This window comes from Canis aureus, chromosome 8 (genome assembly GCF_053574225.1).
Source record: "Canis aureus isolate CA01 chromosome 8, VMU_Caureus_v.1.0, whole genome shotgun sequence".
In the NCBI taxonomy this organism is placed as follows: Eukaryota; Metazoa; Chordata; class Mammalia; order Carnivora; family Canidae; genus Canis; species Canis aureus.
In genome coordinates, this window is record NC_135618.1 from 15,607,667 (window position 1) to 15,630,729 (window position 23,063).

The 23,063-nt window shown below is 33.6% G+C and overlaps 1 protein-coding gene across 5 annotated transcripts in view; it reads right to left on the reverse strand.

The window, feature by feature from the left end:
- COL24A1 (collagen type XXIV alpha 1 chain) overlaps positions 1-23,063 on the reverse strand; it is a 387,323-nt gene that overhangs the window by 324,421 nt on the left and 39,839 nt on the right. For all 5 annotated transcript variants that reach the window (XM_077905294.1, XM_077905293.1, XM_077905290.1 and 2 more), the window contains exons 7-8: positions 7,372-7,425; positions 4,167-4,220 (exon numbers count right to left, since the gene is read on the reverse strand). In XM_077905294.1, coding sequence (XP_077761420.1) covers positions 4,167-4,220; positions 7,372-7,425 — 108 coding nt within the window. The remainder of the gene's footprint in view (positions 1-4,166; positions 4,221-7,371; positions 7,426-23,063) is intronic.

Sequence of the window (23,063 nt, forward strand, 5' to 3'; positions counted from 1 at the left end):
AAAGAGGAAGAGAAAGAAGTAAACTGAAAAATCTATGGGTGAAAAAAAACATTGCTACTGATTTATTTGCTTCATTATTTCTCTCAATATTACTTCTAGTTTTCAGAAAGTTTTTAACTTCAACCTTCTGTTTATCTCAACAGTTTTCATGAGCTGTCAGTGTTTTCCACATGACTTTCTTGCAGCCATTTTCAAGATTACTTGACTATGGCTTATATTAAAAGAATTTTAATATTTCCAGATAGTTCCAACAAAAAGGAATAATGAAGTCATTATTATCTGTCATCCAAAACTATATCTGTTCCCTTGGCTTTCATAAAAAACAAAATTTTACTTCCTCTTACATATATGCCTAGGACAGTAAGAAGACTAAAATACATATCTAACAAACACTGGCTTAACTAATTAATTAATGAGGAAGCAATATTTGAAGTTATTAAGAACAGTCATATGTCAAACAGGCCTGAATTTGAGTCCTAACTCAGCCAATTAATAAATGTGTTGCCTTGGGTAAGAGATTTAACCCTCTTATAATTCAATTAACTTATTTATGATATACTAAACATATTGTTTGTCTCAATGAGGTTTTTTTAAGATTTTATTTATTTATTTATTTATTTATTTGAGAGAGAGCATGAGTGCACATGAGTTAGGGGGAGGAGCAGAGAGGCAGAAAATCACAAGCAGACTCCACACTAAGAGAGGAACCTGACATAGCGCTCAATCTCACAACCTTGAGACTATGACTTGGGTTGAAACCAAGAGTTGAACCTTCAACCGAATGAGCCTCCCTGGTGCCCCACAATGAGTTGTTTTGAAAATGAAAAGACACAGAGCTCATCAAAGCAATTAGAATATTGCACATAATAAAATAGCTACTATTAATATTAGTATAATAGGTATAATGATACTTCACAAAATAGTATAATATATAAAAAAGATGTAATAAATTTCATATTAATCAAAACCCAAGTACCTTGTTCATCTCTCATAATATGCAAAGAATAGTTAAAAGCACAGTGGATTCAGTAGCAGTAAGTTTCATCTCTAGATCCTGTCATAATTCTGAGTGACCATAAGCAATTATCTTAACTTCTCTAGGCTTCTGTTACAAAGTGAATTACTGAAGTTCTTGTCTTGACCTTAAGAATTCACCTAGCACATTGGAGATCCCTGGGTGCCTCAGCGGTTTAGCACTGCCTTCAGCCAGGGCATGATCCTGGAGTCCCGGGATGGAGTCCCACATCGGGCTCCCTGCATGGAGCCTGCTTCTCCCTCTGCCTGTGCCTCTGCCTCTCTCTCTCTCTTTCTGTGTCTCTCATGAATGAATAAATAAAATCTTAAAACAAATTCACCTAGCACTAACACTATGGATAGAACTGCAAGGATGAAAGAAACAGGAGTCCCAGGTTACAGCTAATATGAGCCATTATTCTAGGTTCTCCTAATGTGGATCCTGTTTGCAAGGAAGTAACCCAGAGTGACTCAAGTGGTTCAAAACATGAAACAAAATTAGTAAATTCCATAAAAACAGCTCATGATTTACCTGAACATTTTACCCAATAATTGGTCTTGCCCTTTCCCCTTCTATACAAACCACAGTAACAGTCTATCAAGTATATTTTGAATGTACTTCTATTGTATATTCATATTAAAATGACACATGCACATAGTGTGATAGAAATTTGTCCCAAGCCTGCTAGGTGGAGAATTAGTTTAGGTTTAGACTGAGTCTTTATATCCTTTTCCTAGCAATAGTCATTTTTTAAAAATCTGTACATAGTTTCTGTTAATAGCCATACTCTATTCAACAAGAGGAAAAATTCTCAGAAACACTACAAAATCATTTTAAATGTTTAAACACTGTTCTAAACTAACTACAATCAAATCATAGTAAACCATCAATGCTTCATTTACCAGAAAGTAATTTTGTTTCTAAATACTAAACTTTCAACTATACTTCTAAACTAAACTAAACTTTCTCTCTAGAGAAAATGGAGCTACAGTTGCTAATTAATCACTGGCTTCTATATGATCAAAAAAAAAAAAAAGGCAGATTTTAGAAGTTCAAAAAATCATATAAGAGGAAAAGGAGTCTGTGAAAGATAATCTATAACACAGTTTGTTTAAAAGAATGTCGTATTTCACTTTACTAGACTTATACAGACCAAAAAGAATTATTAATCTTAAGATCTTAAAATACTGATAAGCCAAGATATATATGCACAGGTCTTTGGAAGCTAACACCTTCTGCTTTATTTTTTTTTTAAGATTTTATTTATTTATTCATGACAGACACAGAGAGAAAGAGAGAGAGGCAGAGACACAGGCAGAGGGAGAAGCAGGCTCCATGCAGGGAACCCGATGAGGGACTCGATCCGGGATCATGCCCCAAGCCAAAGGCAGGCGCCAAACCGCTGAGCCACCCAGGCTGCCCCACCTTCTGCTTTAAATAAGCACAATTTCAAAGTTAAAATGATAATCTGCTGTAATGGTTAAAATTAGCCTTTTTAAATTTATCTCTATAGATATTTCTTTATATACTCCTTTATACAATAACCGCTCAAACTACTAAATTCCCTTTCCTGGATTGCTAATTTCATGAGCCATAGGCATCATTTAACCTCAGAAAGTAATGATTAGTTTTTCTGTCATATGTAGTATCATTCTTTAGGATAAAATAACTGTAATATATGTAATATCAAACAAAATAATTAAGATAATTTCCATGAGATTATCTGTTTGATGCTATTCCTCAGTATAGTTCTTCAGAGATATACTTAGTGGTCAGAGGTATACGAAGAAGCATTAATCAAACAGATTTATGACTGGTAATCAAGACCAATTCTGTTAGAAATGATCACTCTGCAGTTTCCTATCTCCATGGAAGAAACGAACAACCTCAAGAAGTGATAAGATTATAAGCACTCTCTAGGATGAAGATTAGTCTGAAGGCCATAAAAATAATGGTAGTATAAAAAAAATAATAATAATAATGGTAGTATATTCATGGAGAAAAAACACTCCATGATAACAAAATTTTTTTCATCATTTTAAAATTCAGCCCTTTAGCAAGAGTTATGAAGAAAAGCAAACAAGTTCATGTTTCCAAAACCAGATAAAGAGCTGATGGCTAACAGTTATTAGGGCTTGTTATTTGTCTGACACTGTATTCTATTCCATGGATTCTCTCATTTTTTCTTCCCCAAAACTCCCTATGAAGTGGGTAGTATTAGCTTCACATTTTACAAATGAGGCAACTGGAAGGTAGAGAGGTTAAGCATCCTACCCAAAGTCACTGGGACCTAGAAAATGGCAGATGGGATTTGAACCAAGTAACCAAAGCCTAAGTACCATTTCCAATCTCCCAAGAGCAAAGGAATATGACAAAGACATCAACACAGTTCATTCCTCTATATATTTAGATAATCATATCAAGTCAAATACTACCCTTCAACAATTTGGGGCCCTTAATACTTTGAAAGATATTTTGTATCCTCCTTTTCCCCTGAATAGTCAACAATTCAGTGTTTAGGGGAAAAAACAGAATCATGGAAGAGAAGCAGGAAACTACACAATATATTTTATATAAAAATAATTCTAGCAGGTATGTTAATATTTCTTTTTACCTCAGAAAAAGCCTAGTCATATACTTACCACCACTGTTTTTTACCAGTTATCCCCAATTCTAACTTCTATCCTACTCTTCAGGCCTCATATTCATATACATCATGGCAGAGATTATTACTTCCTAAGAAAATAAGAATCTTAAAAAAAAGGCCAAAAGTATTATCTACAACCAGATATATTTCACTTTACAAATAAAAATTAAAAAGTGACTTTAGAGTTTCAGAAGTAGGTTACAGCCCTAATATTTTTTAAAAAGGAGAAAGAGGAGGAAGATAAAAACACTCTATCAGTGACTTTGCCTTCTTTCTCCACATAAATTTTGTTCCCATCATTAACTGAAGGGATTTATTTTTCATAAGGCACTGCCTATTGTGGGCACCACTTTCCTGGATTAGGACAGCATCCTAATTCCTTTCGCTGAGAAAAGGATTTTAAAACACTGACTTTGGGCACAACTTCAAAATGAGATTTTAAGAGTTCAAGAGCTTCCAGACACAGATGACATCCAATTATGTGAAAATAAAACTACCTCTTACCTTATCACCTTGCATACCAGGGGGCCCCATTAATCCAGAAAGGCCTTGATTGCCCTAAGAACAAAAGAAACAGAAGTTTAATGTTATGCAAGGGAAGTGAAAATTAGAATTCCCTTGCTGCAGGATTTCACCTTGGACATCAAAATCTTACTGCATTTATATCTGATCTTTGAAATCTGTTCCCAGTTCCACCTCATTTCTGAGTCCTTTTGAGACTTTTTCTGAGGCTCCTGGCATTTCTGCCTTCCCATGCTGAATCGCACTGTACTTCCCTACCTCCATGCCCCTGCTGCTTTTTTTATGGCCGTTCTTTTCTCTAGGAATGCCTTTACCCCTTGAATTCCTGATGTTTCAAGGTTCGCTGTGTTTTAAAAATCTAAAGTTTACTTAAAATTTCTACAAGTACTTTGTGCAGCAGCTGGGGAGAGAGCTTGGGCTGCTTCCTGGCAGGACTCCCACAGACTCCCATGAGGAACCTCAGGAGGCAGGGCTGTGGGGAGCAGAGCTGGGTTCATGTGGCACACCAGAGAAAGGGGACAGCTCTCCTTTGGGGCTGCACTGGTACTGGGCACTGTACCACTGGGGAGTAAACGCTGAGAAAATGTTTTGGGAGGATGTGTGTTTGTAGCCTGAAGATGGGATTTCACCTGTTAGGGCCATCTTTCCTCCTGACCTCGCACCCCTCTCGCCCCCACAAGCTTTGATGACAGCCTTTGAGCCCATTTGGGGGTAGGAGAGAGAAAGTATACTCATGTAAGGGGAGAGAGTGGCTGATAGAAATGACAGTGAGAGGCACAGAGGAGGCAGTGTGAATTGACAAGAAGAAAACAACAACAAGGAACGGGAAGATAATCTTGAGGCTCCACTTTGCTCCAAGCAGTTTTTCTTTATTTCCCTTCCTCTCCATCTTTCTGTTGCAACAAATATATTGTGCATCAAGAAACAACGTTGTGAAACAAAAAAGGGTACTCAGGTAATAATCCTAAATAACTCCTAAGTGACTGTGTTGTGTTTAATATTTAGTGCACTGGGTACTTTAATATGTCATCAAATTAAACAATCAGAATAGGAAAGATTGTTTCTGATGATTATCAGTTGAATACCTTTCCATCTGTACTAATTTCATTTTAATACTTTTTGACATCTTATTAACATAGCTTCCATTTGTGATGATTGACCAGTTTATACAGATAATTTTTTTTTTTACATTTATGATTCTGATAGAGGGAAAAGAAAGCTGCACTAGGAAACAGGCTATTGGAGGCTGCTGGGTGGGTCACTTGGTTTCCCTTCCAAGTTCCTCCGCCTGAAAAATAAGATAATATTTCACTTGTCCTATAGGAAAGGAAAAAGGAAAAGCACTATTTAAAAGCTACCTTTGTGTGCCACTGAGATCCCAAAAGGGCTTAAACACTTAAATATACTCTATGAGAGATGTTCTTTAGTGGATGTTCCATGCTGAAGGACTAGCTCATGCACTTCTTTTGTTTCATCACTGACCATATATTTATTGTCAAAATCGCTAAGTGATTAACAAACACAAATTGTTCTCCAATCCCCTCTACTTATCAATATAATGTTCATATTTTATTTGTATTCACAATGTATGTGTATAAAGGATCCTGCCTCCTCAGTGTACTTGAATCCAATTTAATATAAATATAATATGTAGGAAATGTTTTTAAATTTTACCATTTTAGAAATACATCTCTCAATTTTAAAAGTTGGATTTCACTTAAATCTCAACGGCAACATATTATTAAATCCTGTGTCTTACTACATTACTCCTATACAGCATTAACCACAATTAGTATATGAGCAACTCAAAAAATGAAAAAAGACTGACATACTTCCAAGCCTCAATTCCAATGCTGAGCCATCCTATATTTTATACAGATACTGTACACATACTGAACCACCCTGTATTTTGTACAAGGAAGCCACAAGTAAAGATAAAACCAAGCATTTGATATAAATGTAAATGCTTAATTTGGGGAGTGGGGGTTATTTAAAGCAGTCACCAAAACAGAATCGACCTCTAACTTCTAAATTTTAAGTAAGAAGTCAAATGTCCTATATTTAGATATATTAAAAGATGGCATTTTGTTTCTCAGATTGCAGGATATTTTTCCTTGCAATAACTAAGGGACCAATGAAAATATGTTTCTAATAATAAATTTCCATTATTTTTCTAAATTATTTATATTCCGTGAACTCAGTTCCATCATAGGAATAAAATTCTCAAGATTCAAGATTAAAAATTTTTTGAGGATTTACTTGTTGGTATAATACCTGCAAAGTTCAATAATACAGTGTGGGTTTTTTGTTCATTTGTTTTAAGTTTACAAGAGTTCCTATAAGCCAGTTAAAGAATGAGATTTCAATCCAGGAACCACCAAAATTATTCAGGTATTTTAAAAGTTAGTGAATGTGTATCATACAAACAAAAACATCCTATAATTGTATCACATTCGTTAAGTATTCATCTAAATAGAGCTTCCCAGAGGTGTTCCTAAAGACTCCATTTGTATTCATCCTCACTAGAAAACGGTATCTTCCTCCCAACAAAGATTTTGCTGCTAGCTTTACTTTAAAATGTCAGTTTCTTTTTACCTGAATGTGTATGTTTGACAGTATTATGATAAAATGAAATGCATACTAAGCTAAAAGTCAAATATATCATTAACCCAGCCACTTACTATCCATGAGTCATTTAAATTCTGTGAATTCTGTTTTCTTAACTGGAAAACAAGATAATGATGACTACTTCTCTCAAGTTACTGTGGGACTTAAAAAAGATAAAGTATGTGGAACTAGTCTAAAGAAGTGCAAAATGACATTGGAATTTATGTATTATTGTATGTATGCCTTTTAACAGAAAATTTTTGAGATTAGGGCCACATCCTGCTCTAATCTTTTGTGCCCCCACCCCCACCCCATCCCTACCTGGCAGGTAGCACAATGGTAGTCCACAGTAGACACCCAATAAATTAATGTTAAAATTTTAATTGATGAGTTAAGCTGATGATAGAATTTATTTTTCAAATATTTCTTCCTTCATTAAAGTTCTCTAGCTTCTCTAATACCTTAATTCTCTGTCTTCTCTGTCTGATACCAAGTAAAATACGTATTTTAAAAAGGTAAAAATGAATTTTTAATGTTTGAAGTATATCACCATAATTTTATTCCATGGGCAACTAATTACCTTTTCTCCAGGAACAGCTTGACCAGGGGAAAATCCTGGATCTCCTTTGGGGCCCTAGATAAAACAATTATAAAACACTAGGTGAAGCATAAATTACATACAGTATATGACACTTCTTCAGTTGAATGCATCATCAGTTGATACATATGTATCATATGGTATTCAATAAAATTATTTTATATTGAAATACGCATTTATTATTTGCTTTTTTAACGTATATTTTAGCCTTATTTTAAAATGTCAGACATAGATGATTTTTAAAATCTAACAAAGTTATGCTACCACTGAGACGTCTTTCCTTAAGGGACCGATATAAAGGCTCCATTAACCTATCCATTTTTATGACGTATTCAGTTATAATTCCTATTTTTAGCACTGGAAAACCAGTTACTTTTAGTAAAAGAAATCTGCTTATAATTCTTAAACTTTTATATCATTCCAAGTTTAAATATTTTCCAAAATCTTGCAATGTACATGTATTACTTTTGTAATAAAGAAAAAAATAAATCAAAAAATACCTCTAATTGCCAAAATAGATATAAAAATAGATACTTTTCACGCTCTGGGAATCTTATATTTTACTTTTCAGGAGAAATATGACATTAGGTTTCAATCAAATTTTTTTTGCACAATATTAATCTTTCTTATTTTGCATACTGGCAAAGTATCTCTTTTTCTATTTCCCATCTCATAAAATTAAGAGGCCACAATTGAGCGTCTTTATAATTCCAATTATGACTTCATTACCATTCTCAACTAGTAATAATTTCCATTCCTAGAGAGTTCTAAATGCTATTTTTATTCTATGAGCAATAGTCATGTTTTCTTTCACAAATTCAAGGATGCTTTCAAATACCACTCAAACTGAAGAAAGGAGAACCACAAGAAAAGTCCTTCATGTTCGCCAGCAAGTCTTTCCATTTTACAAATTAGAAATAAATATTCACTGGCAAAAAGGTCTATATTCTTGAGTCAAAAGAAATTTTTAAGAGAATGTTATTTTCCAGGTTGATCTCTTCCCTTACATAGCTATCGCCACTTCTATCAGTAAGGCTACAATTTTAGACCACTGATAACAAAATTATGGGACCTGAGAAACAGCGTTAGCAATATCTCAATATTTACAAACTCAATCCATTATCCAAAAAGAAAAAGGGTAATATAGTTAGAAATTGTAAGAGATATTAGAGTTTATCCAGTAAGACACATTTTATAGATAAAGAAGCAATGAGGTCCCGAGGGGTTAAATGACTTGATTAAAATTGCTTTGAAAAGTAATGACAAACCATGTCAATTTTCTTTTTTATATCACAATGCCTATTAAATAAAAATCTTATTTATTGGTTTTTGTATTTCAGTCTTTTATTATAAAATCTAGCCAATTGATTTGAGGCCATATTTACAAAGAATTTTAAAAGAACTTAAGAAACCATAGCTCTTGAGAATTTTAAATATAATAAAATTCTTTCTGGCTATTTTTTTACTTATAAATATCAGATTAAAAATTCTTTTTTAAATTCTATCTGAATTTTCTATTATCTATCTACTTTATTATTAACAACTAATCTAACATTTCATCCTTACTTAAAAAAAAAAACTGAGAACATGGTAAAAGTAATCAATTCATCAATAAAAATCAGGTTTAAAGACAGAGAGCTTTTTCTTATTCTTAAGTTTTATGCATCTGGGCAACATATTTAAAGAAATAGTACCAAATCTCTTTTATTCCCACACAAATGTGCTTGAGTTAATTGATCAACTTGTTCTACGACCATAATTCAAGTCAACATGAAGGAAATGCTCTTAACCTGGCCACTTGTGGATTAGGATCCTCCATAGTATAAAATGCATGAGCTGAGATTATTGAACATGCCAACTTTACATAAAATGTCAGAGAAATAGGGCATATTTCTCTGCGTTAAAGAATGCTCCCAAAATGTTTTACTTAGTATTAATTCTATGAGTCTTGACACACTTTTAGTCATACTTGATTGGCTTTTCAAATCCCCTTTGGAATTAAAAATAAATGCTTATAAATTAATAATTGACTTTGGCTTTCATATTGACTTCTACTTACTTCTACATGACTTTGTTAAAGGAACTATACATCCTTTTGAGTGTAAGAGGAAAAGGAAGCTGCCTACCTTTTATTATTCAAAGAATTCTCAAAGTTCCACCTATTCTACTGTTCTGCTATACAGTCTAAAATTCCCATTATCAGCACAACTCTTTTAGACTATTATTGGATTTCCAAGGGTCCTCTGTCTAGAGAGGGAAACTCCCTAAGTACTAGACTCATTAACATCTTAGAACAAATTCATCAGATTAGAGCCCACTCAATATAATGCAAAGAACATCGGGATTTAGAGTAAAAACACTGAACAAATTATTTAATTTCTCTGAATTTGAGATCCCTCCTCCATAAAATTAGAAAAAGAATAACACCTACGTAGTTTAGCTTATAAGATATAGGTCAAATTCCTCAATGTAGGTATTAAAAATAACAAGATTAGAGATGATTATTAAAATCAACTTTGCAATTATTGCCATCTTAACAAGCAGAGAACACAATTCTTGAATGAATTATTGATGGAGCTGCAAAATTTAGATGAAAAGAATTTGAAATTAAAAATTCAAATATGGATGAGCTAAATTGGGAGAGTCCCATAAAAGAAACACTAAGTGACATGATCTTGAGGTTAACATCACTTGAATATTCTTTAACATTACTAATAATTATATAAGCTTCATAGTGTCAATTTTAAGCATTACACTCTCTAACCAACACTTCCTATCTTTATAGCTCACTAAGTGCCCACAACTTTAACAATTATTTGACCTACTGTAACTGCTAATATGTGATTCCACCACATTGTCTCATCCTTATGTGGCCTGACTTAAGCCACAAATAAGCAGCAAATACCAAGGTCTAAAGTTATAATCACTTCATTGCATATATAAATGGCACCATTTCTTCTTTATGTTTCTGTGTTACAAGCTTACCTGGCAATTCTTAAATCTAAACTCACCACCTACTCTATCCCATCCCCTAGCAGCTGAATGTGACTAACAGAAAACAATCATGCTGACAAACCTTACTTTAAATTCATGACATTTTATATTAATTGGTTTTGTTTTCTTTTGTTTTTTGGTGTATCTAATAATTACCTTAGTCAATTCACTTTCCCATTTTAATAGATAATTATTTCATAACTCTCTCTCTTCACTCTAATGGGTGATCTTACTTTTAACATTTGCAACCTGTCATAACTAAATCCACTATGTCACCTAAATCTGTTCCAAAATACTCGGCCTTCATAATAAAACCCAATCTGCCTCATGAGGACATCACTGACATACTGTTTTCCCTACATTATTTTAATTTCTATTTCTTTGCTTGTTGATATCACCAAGTAAACACATTGTATTTCCTCCGATCTTAAAAAACAACTTTACTTGAGCTACATCTTCCTTCCCTCTTCCATTACACTATTCCCTGTTAGACCAAAACTCCTAGAATCTTGTCTACGTTAACAAGGAGACTTCTTCCATTCTCTCTTGGACTTAATCCACTCAGACTATTGCTCCTACCCTACTTTACTGTCATTCTTTCTCAGTCTCCTTTGCTAGTTCTTCCTCTTCTGCCTAATATACTAAACTCCGGAGTACCCCAAGACTTGATCCTTGGACACTTCTCTGTCTATATTTATCTATAGGTCAAGACTATACATAAAACAACTTTTTTTTTTTTAAACAACTATTTGAATGCATAGGAGAACAAGCAAAAAGTAGGACACACTGGAGGGGATTCTATTTTTGAAAGAAAAAAAACACACTTGGTATAATACACATAAACAACTTTTTTTCTAAAGACCCTCCACGGTCTGCATTGAATGACTAGATTCAAGCAGAAAACCATAGATTTTGGTTAATGGTGTCAGAGGACAGTGTGTCAGACTACCTGAATAGCTGTAAATTGAAGGGGGAAATCCAAGAAAGAAAAAACAAATAAACAAAGAGGACAGCTTCCCCTCCAAATCTGGATAAAGACTTTCTTCAATTCTTTGCTGATACTAAATGTGGTTGCATGAGACACATTCCAAAGAGTTCACCAAGAAGCAAAAAACAGAAGGCTAAAATAATTGAATATAAATTTCAGCTGCTGGCCACCACAGAAGAAATAATTTGAGGTTTGAGTCACATCATTTTAAGGGGCATGGTAAAGGTAATCACCTTTCCACTGACATTTAGGACAGGTATCCTTTAGAAGCAAATACTATATCCTTGGACTGACATACCACAATAAGTAAGACTAAAATGAACCTGCCCTTCTAAAAAACTACCAAACCTGTACAAGTTTAAGGTGATGAGCTAGTTATTTAATTGCCTATAGAACAAAGAAATCAACCATCATCAAAAGATTTCAAAGAAAGATAAAGGAATCTAAAATTCTTGTACATATCATCCATAATATCTAGTACATAATCAAATTCTTCTAGGCATACAAAGAAAAGTAAAATCTGACCAGAGTAAAGAAAAAAGTGGTCAATACAAACAGGCTTCAAAAAGACCCAGATACTGGAATTAGCAGGCGAAGATTTTAAATTAACTATTACAAATATGTTCAATTATGATCATCAAAATTAGTGAGCACAGAAATATCAGCAGACAAGTGAAAACTCTACAAAAAAGAACAATAGAATCCTAGAACTGATAATATAGTATCTGAAATGAAAAATCTGGATGAGATTAACAGTATATTAGAGAAAGCAGAAATTAAGTTAGTAAATATAAGGAGAGATCTGTAGAAATTAACTAATGTGAAGTAAAAAGAAAAAAATGCAAAAAGGAGCAAAGCTCTAGTGACCTGTGGGGCAACATTAAGTAGTCTAACATACATGTATACAGAGTCCCAGAAGGAAAGGAGAGAAAGAATGACAGAAAAATTATTTGAAAAAATAATGGCCAAAAATATCACAGATTCATTACAAAAAGACCAATACTTACAGATCCAAGGCATTTGGTGAACTCCAAATAAGAAATATCTACAGGAAATTACCCCTATGTACATTATAGTCAAACTGCTAATGGCCAGACAAAGAAAAATATCTCAAAAGCAGTCTATGAAAAATGACAGATTACAATGAGGGAAATAACAATATGACTAATGACTAACTTCTTATCAGAAATAGTGGAGATCACAAGAACCATATAAGCATCTTTAAAGTGCTAAAAGAAAAACACTCTCAATCAAGATTTTTATACTCTATGAAAATATACTTCAAAAAACATAGACAAAACAAATTTCAGGTAAATAAAAACCAAGAGAATCCATCACTGGCAGAATTGCACCCCAAGAAATATTGAAGGAACTTCTTTTAGCTAAAGGAAAGTGATACAAACTAGAAACTCAGATCTATAGAAACAAATGAAGAGCCCTGGAAATGAAAATAAATGACTCCCTTATTTGTTTCTTCTCTTAATTTCTTTAAAGACTGATGACTTAATACAAAAATTACTACATGGTACTTTAGAGTTTATAATGATATAGATGGAAAATAAATGACAATAAAACACAAAGGATAAGAACAACGTGTAAATATAATCATAATGTCATAAGGGTCTTATGATTTAAATGAACTACCACCATATTAACTCTAGTAAGTTAGAATGAGTTAAGGATGCATATTGTAAACTCTAAAGCAACCTTAAAATCAATCAATCAGAGATATAGCTGAAATGCCAATAGAGAAATTATATGAAATGCTAAAAAATATTTTATTAACCCAAAAGAAGGCAGAAAAGGAGGAATAAGGAACAAAAAACATATGGGATAAATGGAAAAGAAATGACAGTGTAGGCTGAGACCAAATCATACCAATAATTACACAAATATAAATGGAGTTAACATTCCAATTAGAAATCAGAGATAATCAGACCAGATATCTGTATTGTCTATAAGATCTAATATGTATTGTCTATAAGAGATGTGTTTTAAATGTAGAAAGATAAAGGACAAGAAAAATAAATACCAGGCAAACAATAATCATAAAAAAGCTGATGTGGCTATTACTATCAGACATACTAGACTTCAAGAAAAGGAGTACTAGGGCAGCCTGGGTGGCTCAGCGGTTTAGCGCCACCTTCAGCCCAGGGCATGATCCTGGAGACCTGGGATCGAGTCCTACATCAGGCTCCCTGCATGGAGCCTGCTTCTCTCTGCCTGTGTCTCTGCCTCTCTCTCTCTGTGTCTCTCATGAATAAATAAAAATCTTTAAAAAAAAGAAAAAGAGTATTACTGGAGATAAGGAGAGACATTTGATAATAATAAAAAGGATCAGTTCATTAAAAAAGACACAACAATCTTTAAACATGTATGCACAACACAGAGCTGCAAAATAAATGGAACAAATACTGACTAAATACTTCCTAAACATTAAATAGAGAAACAAAAAAAAAAAAAAGAAAGAAAGAAAGAAAGAAAGAAAGAAAGAAAGAAGAAAGAAAAAAAGAAAGAAAGAAAGAAATCCAAATAACAGTTGGCTACTTTAACACACCTCTTTCAATAATTAATGGAACAACTAAATTTTAAAAAACCCAGTAAGGATGTAGAAAAATTTGATCACTAAACCAGTCCCACAAGAAATGTTCAAGGAGACTCTCTGAGTGGAGAGGAAAGACCACAAATAAGAGTATGAAAATAAGTATATCTGCATAAGATGTTATATACAAACCTAATAATAAAAACAAATTGAAGATCAATAATAGCTATGCAAAGTATAGGGAGAAAGGAATCCAAGTATATTACTAAAGAAAATGAGCAAACCATGAAAGAGAGCCAGTTGAGAAAGGATCAGAGAGAAAAACTACAAAAGCAACCACTAAAAAAGCAACAAAATAGCAATAAATATGAAAATATCAATAACTACCTTAAATGGGAATGGACCAAATGCTCCAATCAAAAGACATAGGATAACAAAATAGATAAAAAAGACCCATCTATATATTATCTACAGGAGACTCCTTTCATCTCCAAAGACAGCAGAACTTTGAAACTGAGAGGATGGAGAAACATTTATCATGCAAATGCATGTCAAAAAAAAAATTATAGTACCAATACTTATATTAGACAAAATAGACTTTAAAACAGATTGTAACAAGAGACAAAGACACTATATACTCATGAAGGGAATAATCCATTAAGATATAATAATAGTAAATATGCACCCAACATGGAAGCACCCAAACATATAAAAAAGGTTAATAATAAACATAAAGAAACTAATCAATAGTAATACAATAATAGTAGGGACTTTAACACTACACTTACATCAATGGACAGATCATTCAAAGATAAAATCAATAAGGAAAGAGTGACTTCGAATGACACACTGGAATCATCTCACACTGGTGAGATGGATTTAGCAGATATATCCAAAAAATTCCACCCTAAAACAACAGAATATACATTCTTTTCAAGTACACATGGAACATTCTCCAGAATAGATCCTATCAGATTAGAAAACAAGCCTCAGCAAATTCAAAAAGATAGAAATCACACAATGCAACTTTTCTGACCACAGTATTATGAAACTAGAAATCACCATAAGAAAAAATACAGAAAGCACAAATATATAGGCTAAATAATATGCTACTAAACAATGAATAGGTCAACCAAGAAATTAAATAAAAAATTACATGGAAACAGATGAAAATTAAAATATACAGGTCTGAAATGTTTGAGATGTAGCAAAAGTGGTTCTAAGAGTGAAATTTAGGGACCTGGGTGGCTCAGCGGTTGAGCATCTGCCTTTGGCTCAGAGCGTGATCCTGGGGTTCAGATCAAGTCCCACATCTGGCTCCTAGCAGGGAGCCTGCTTCTTCCTCTGTCTGTGTCTCTGTCTTTCTGTGTGTCTATCATGAATAAATAAAATCTTAAAAAAAAAAAAAGAGTGAGGGATCCCTGGGTGGCACAGCGGTTTGGCGCCTGCCTTTGGCCCAGGGCGCAATCCTGGAGACCCGGGATCAAATCCCACATCGGGCTTCCGGTGCATGGAGCCTGCTTCTCCCTCTGCCTGTGTCTCTGCCTCTCTCTCTCTCTCTGTGTGTGACTATCATAAATAAATAAAAATTTTAAAAAAAAGTGAAATTTATAGCCACACAAACCTACTCGAGAAACAAGAAAAATCTCAATTAACAACTTAACCTTACACCTCACAGAGCTAGAAAAAGAACTATGGACAAAACCAAAACCAAGAAAAGTAGGGAAATAAAGATAAGAACAGATATAAATGATACAGAAATTAAAAAGATAATAGAAGAGATCAATGAAATCAAGAACTGGTTCTTAGAAAAGATGAACAAAATTGATAAACCTCTAGACAGATAAAATAATAAAGAAAGAAAGAAAGAAAAGAAAGAAAGAAAACTAAAAATCACAAATGAGAGAGGAGAAACGATAGCCAACAGCACAGAAATACCAACAATTGTAAGAGAATATTATGAAAAAACTAAAGGCCAACAAATTAAACAACCTAGAAGAAATAGATAAGTTCCTAGGAACATATAGCCTAGCAAAACTTCCCAAAAGGAGAAATAGAAAATTTGAACAGGCCAATTACCAGCAATGACATTGAATCAATAATCAAAAAACTCCTAACAAAAAAAGTGCAGAACAGACAGCTTTACAGGCAAATACTACCAAACATTTAAAGAAGAGTTAATACCTATTCTCAAACTATTCAAAAAAATAGAAGGGTAAGTAAAACTTACAAATTCATTCTATGAGCCAAGCATTACTTGGATACCAAAATCAGATAAAGAAATCACCAATAAATAAATAAACAAACAGAGAAATACATGCCAATATCTCTGATGAACATAGATGCAAAAATCCTCAACAAAATATTAGTAAACCAAATCCAATAAAACATTTTAAAAATTGCCACAACGAAGTGGGATTTATTCCCAAGATGCAAAGGTAGTTCAATATTTGCAAACCAATCAACGCGATTCATCATATCAACAAGAGACAAGAGAAGTGTATATGATCATTTCAATAGATGCAGAAAAAGTATTTGATAAAATATAACATCCATTCAGATTAAAAACCCTTAACAAAGTAGGTTTAGAAGGAACATACCTTAACACAAGAAAGGTATGTTTGGAAAACCTACAGCAAACATACTCAATGGGTAAAAACTGAGAGCTTTTCCCCTAAGATCAGGAATAAGACAAGGATGTCCACTCCCATCACTTTTATTCAATATAGTACTGGAAATCTTAGACATAGCAATCAAACAAAAAAAAATAAAGAAAAGGCATAATTGGTAAGGAAGAAGTAAAACCTTCATTATTTACAGATGACGAGATACTATACATGTAAAACCTAATGACACCAACAAAAAACTACTAGAACTGATAATTCAGTAAAGTTGCAGGATACAAAATCAATGAAAAAAAAAAAAAAAAACCTTTTGCATTTCTATATAATAATAGTGAAGCAGCGGAAAGAAATTAGGGAATCAATCCTATTTACAATTATAACAAAAATAATAAAATACTTAGGAATAAACTTAGAGAGGTGAAAGACCTGTATTCTGAAAACTATAAAACACTGATGAAAGAAATTGAAGTTTATACAAATGGAAAGACATTCCATGCACATAGATTGAAAGAACAAATATTAAGATGTCTGTACTACCTATCTATATAGACTTAATGCAATCACTATCAAAACACCAAAAGTACTTTTTACAGAACTAAAACAAGCACTCCTAAAATTTGTATACGGCTACAAAAGACTAAACTAAAGTAACCTTGAAAAAGAAAAACAAAACTGGAGGTATCACAATTCTAGATCTCGTATTATATTACAAATCTGTAGTAATCAAATTAGTATGGTATTGACACAAAAATAGACATATAGATCAACAGAAGAGAACAGAAACCCCAGAAATAAACCCACAATTCTTAGTCAAATAATCTTCAACAAATCAGAAAAGAATATTCAATGGGAAAATGTCTCTTCACCAAATGCTACTGGAAAATTGGACAGCAAAAGAATCAAACTGACAACTTCCTTATACCATACACAAAAATAAAATCAAAATGGATTAAAGAGCTAAATATGAGACCTGAAACCATAAAAATTCTAGAAAAGAGCACAGGCAGTAATTTCTCTGACATGCGCCATAGCAGTATTTTTCTAGATATGTTCCCTGAGACAAGGGAAACAAAAGTAAAATTGCACTATCGAGACTACATCAAAAGGAAAGTCTGCACAGCAAAGGAAATAATCAACAAAACTAAACAATAGCCTACTGAATGGGAGAAAATATTTGCAAATGACATAATCTGATAAATGGTTAGTATCCAAAATATATGAAGAATTTAAAAACTCAACATTCAGAAACCAAATAACCCAATTAAAAAATGGGCAAAAGACATGAACAGAAATTTCTCCAAAGCAGACATATAGATGGCTAACTAACACATGAAAAGATGCTCAACATCACTCATCATCAGGAAAAGGCAAATCAAAACTACAATGAGATTTCATCTCTCACCTGTCAAAACAGCTAAAATTGAAAACACAATTAAGTTTTAGCAAGGATGTGGAGAAAAAAGAACCCTCACACACTGTTGGGAACACAAACTGCTGCGGCCACTCTGGAAAACAGTATGGAGGCTCCTCAAAAAGTTAAAAATATAACTACTCTATGATCCAGTAATTACACTGTAACACATTTACACCCAAATCACAGAAACATTAATTCAAAAAGATATATGCACTCTGATGTTTACCGAAGCATTATTTACAATAGCCAAATTATGGAGGCAGCCCAAGTGTCCATTGATAGATGAATAGATTAAGATGTACTGTGTATGTATGTGAGTGTATATATATATTATATATAATGGAATATTATTCAGTCATAAAATAGAATGAAATCTTGCCATTTGCAACAACGTGGATGGAGGTATAGTGCTAAGCAAAATAAGTCAGTCAGAGAAAGACAAATACCATATCATCCCACTCATATGAGGAATTTAAGGATGAAAACAAATGAGTAACAGAAGAAAAGAGAAACAAAGCAAGAATTAGAACAAACTAATAGCTACCAATGGGAGGTAGGTAGGAGGATTAAAGAGAGAAATTAAAGAGTGCATTTCTCATGATGAGCACTATGTAATATATAGTATTGTATATTATGTAACATAATATATTACTATATATTAATATATAGTATTGTGTAATACAATTTTATAAGTAATATGTAGAATTATTGAATATACAGAATCATTATATTATACACTTGAAATTAATATAATACTGTTTGTTAACTATGCTGGAATTAAAATTAGAAGTTTAATAAACAAACAAAAATACATAAATCTTTTAAAGTACACATGGAATATTCATCAAGATAGACCACTTGTTGGTCATCAAACTGCCGCAATACATTTTAAAATATTGAACTCTTCCATTGAGCACTCTCTAACCACAGTGGAATTAAATAAGAAACTAATAACATTAAGATAACTAGAAAAACTTTTAAGAGATGGAAATTAAACAAAACAATATATTCTAAATGATCCATGAGTCAAAGAAACATACATTTCAATCTGAATGGTATGAAAATGCAACATATCAAATTTTGTGGGATGAAATTTTATCAGTCCTTAGAGGAAAATTTATAGCTCTAAAATGCTTATATTAGAAGAGAGATTTAAAAAACGAAATACTAAATAATTCATAGGGGAAAAAAAAGCCAAAAGTTACCTCTTTGAAAATATTAATGGAAATGAATTCTTGATTTCTGCCCAGACAAAAACAAAACAAAATAAGCTCAACAAACAAATAAAAACCTGACATCATGTTCCTCCTCATTCTAATAGACAATAAATAGCTCCCACAATACCTGTATTCTACTGCTTAAGACATAGATTATCTTTGACTCTGCTCTCTTATGTATGCCTGCTCTCATATGTATCTTACATATGCCACATATGTAATTCATCAGCAAATCATACTGACTGTACCTCAAAATGTGTATGATCACTTCACACCACCTGCACTGTTTACACTCTACCCCATGCCATCATCACCAATGACGTGGACTTGGGTAGACCAGTGAAGTAGTCTCCAAACTGGTGGCCCTATTTCCACCTTTTCCCTATCCTACTCTATTCTCCACATGAAACCAGAACCATCCTCCTACAAAATAAACTGGATGATAACATTTATCTACCTAGGGTTTTTTGTGAGCTTATTGGTGGGCTGTTTTAATCTGATTAACCCTCCATGTGCCTGTCACCCACTGGGTTTTTGTCACCTACCTATCACATGGGAAAGGGTGGAGGGCTCCTTCCAGGGTAGTGTAAAATCCTTTTAAGGTTGGTTTCCTGGGGAGATGGGGAGGTGGGGGCACTTTCCCTGCCAGCCTTTCTTGTGCCTATCCTTCATTAATGTCAGCAAAAAAGACAATGCGCACTTAGACATTAACCTGATAGGTAGGCAGATACACGACCAACGCCCTGATTGGCTCAACTCAGCACACCCTGATTGCTTAAGACAGTTCTGCTAAAGAGCTCATAAAAACCTCTAAACTTAGAAACTCTCAGGGCAACCCTCTCCAATCCCCTCCCTCTCCGGGAGCTTTGTACTATTGCTCAATAAACTTTGCTTTGCTGGCCACCACTCTTTGTCTGTCTACTTCTCTATCCTCAAAGCAACTGTGACCCAAGAACAGCTGGCACTAAAGGTGAGAAATCTGCATCATGAGGTCCTACATAATCTGGCTCTGGCTATCTCTCTGACCTATCTTCTAGGATTTATCTCAAAGACTGTCAAGCAGCCTCCTGCCTCAAGGCCTTTGGATTTACTGGGTTATTTTTGTAGTTTTTCAACCCTTTCCTCATCAGGATTGCAAAAATGGTAATTTTAAATTCTAACATGCTTTCCTCATTTCCTAGCTTTTTCTATAAAGAGAAACTACCCTTCATCAAGTATTCGGTTGTCCTGAGGTTACATTCTATAAAAAAGCAAGATAATTTTATAAGAAAACTTTTATTCTTTCCCCTTACTTTTTCTTCTATTTATCTTTTTTTCAAAATAATGATATATTGTGGCATAATAAAAATATATATTTAGTCTTTGTTCCTGGGTTCTGGCACAGAGCTCCTAAAACCCTTGGAATTTCCTGAGTCATACAAGTGTCTTTTGTTATTCATAACAATACCCTTTGACCACATCTGAGCTTATGCTAATGAGGTGACTCAGGGTGGTGCCCATAGATAGCTTCAGGATGGAGGCTAGTCACCAGAAAGGCAAACAAGTGGCTAGAGGGTGGGAATTCAGGAGCAGGGTGTAGGGTGAGAGATTGAGCTACACAAATTTTTGAACAAAGAGATTCCAAGAGCTTCCAGGTTGGTGAACAGAACACACTGATGTGCCAGGAAAGTGGCATTACCTGGAGAGGGCATGGAAGTTCTAAGCCCCTCACCTTCCATACCTTGCCCCATATGCATCTCTTCCATTTAGCTCTTCTTGAGTTGTATTTTTTATAATAAACTGGGAAACTTGAAACTGGGAAACTTGTTTTCCTGAGTTTGTGAGCTGTCCTAAGGCAGTACCAAACCTGAGGGAGTGGGAGGTTGTGGGAACCCCTGAATTGGTTGTCAGCCAGACAGAAATATGAGTAGTCTGGACAACTCCTCTGTGGCTGGCATCTCAAGTGCAGACTGTCCTGAGGGACTGAGCCCTTAAATCTGTGGGTCTGACACTAACTCAGAGTTGAATACACAGTTGGTGTGTGAGGATTTGATAATTTCAGAGATGTAATTCCTTAGTATTCTCTAAAGGTGACCAGTGAAAGTTTGTCTGTCTGTATTTAGCATCATTATAACTCATGTATTTAGAGATACTTGATGTGAGTCAATCCACTGAACTTATTATTCTTAATTATGTTCAAACCACATCGCTCTTTGGCTGGTAGAAGTCTTTCAAATTGGCCCTGGAATCCTTCTGACACGACTCTAATTGTCTTTGATACCCAGAAGGAAACATTTTTAATACATTTAAGTCATATTTTAGCTGAAATCACAAGCACAGAATCAAAGGAAAGGACCATGTTATTTTGTCTCATCCTTTAGAAGATGGTCCCTGTGTTGACCAGAATAACAGAGGTAACGTTGTCTTCAGCATTTTAACATACTTTATATTTTCAAAATGCTGGACTGAACATTTTTCATAGCAATTTGATTCAGCAAAAATTCTTAAAATGGGTCAGCATCTATGCTCAATACATTTATTTATTCCCATATAAGGAAAATGGGACTTCTAGTTTAGAAGACATGGGGACATAGGGTCAAAACCAAGAATAGAAATAGCACTAAGATTATTCTCTGGGATTCGATATTATTGTTAATAACATTTGATTTAATATTACTAATGGGACATTGTTATTGCAGTTTGTTAAGGTTAGACGATTTATATAACTGGATTAAACATGGATTTTTTGTTTTATTGGCAAAGATTTTTTTATCTAATTTAATTTTAAAGCATTTTTTATTTGAGTATAGTTGACACACAATGTTACATTAGTTTCAGATGTACAGTATGATTCAACATCTTTATACATCATGCCATGATTACCACAAGTGTAACTACCATCTGTCACCATACAATGTTATTATAATATCACTGACTGTATTCCCTATGTTGTGCCTTTTATTCACATGACTTATTCATTCCATTACTGGAAGCCTGTATCTCCTACTCCCCTTCACCTATTTTGCCCATCTCCCTTCCCTTTGGCAACCATCAGTTTGTTCTCTGTATTTATTTGTCTAATTCTGCTTTTCGTTTACTCTTTTTTTTTTTTTTAAGATTCCACATGTGAGTGAAATCATATGGTATTTGTCTTTCTCAATAACTGGATTAAATTTGAAGGAACTATTGGCCTTGACTAAAGTAATATAAACTGTGAATGTTTATGGGAAGGTTTTAAGTTTCCTTTAAGAAGTGTTTTTGAGAAAGAAACTATCTTTACCACAAATAGATTGCCTGGACTAGAATTATAAATATATGGTAGTCTGAAGATATAGACTCTGCATTCATGACTCATATTTAAAGATCTACTGCATAATTAATCATGTTTAATTAATAGTAATAAAAATATCCATCAGCCTGCAAATAAAGTTCATTAAATATAGGAATATGATAAACTGTGAACCCAGATGGCATTTGCTGACAAGAAAAAAAAAAAGCTATTCTCTCTAGTAAATAAGAAGTGGAATTTACTTTCTTGTAATTCTTTTAGAAGGACATTATTTCTACCATTAGTTTCTTGATTTCAGCTAATGATTTTAGTTAATGAGCTCAATAGTCTTCAATTGGCATCATATTAGTCTTACTTATGCTGAAAAAAATGGTGATGTAGCCACTAAAATTTCATGTGGCACTTCATCCTATTATTTAACAAATTAACATAGTTCTCAGGACTAGAGATCAGTTTCACTCTTCATGCAGTTTATCTTCATATGTTGTTGTAAGTATCCACAGAATAAGCTAGAACGTTGGAATAGACATGTTTTGTTACCATTGCTAAATGAATTCATAGTCTTTCAATTCCATTAGGTTATCCCACCCCACCCTTCCTCCTTCAGATCATATTTTATAAATTAAT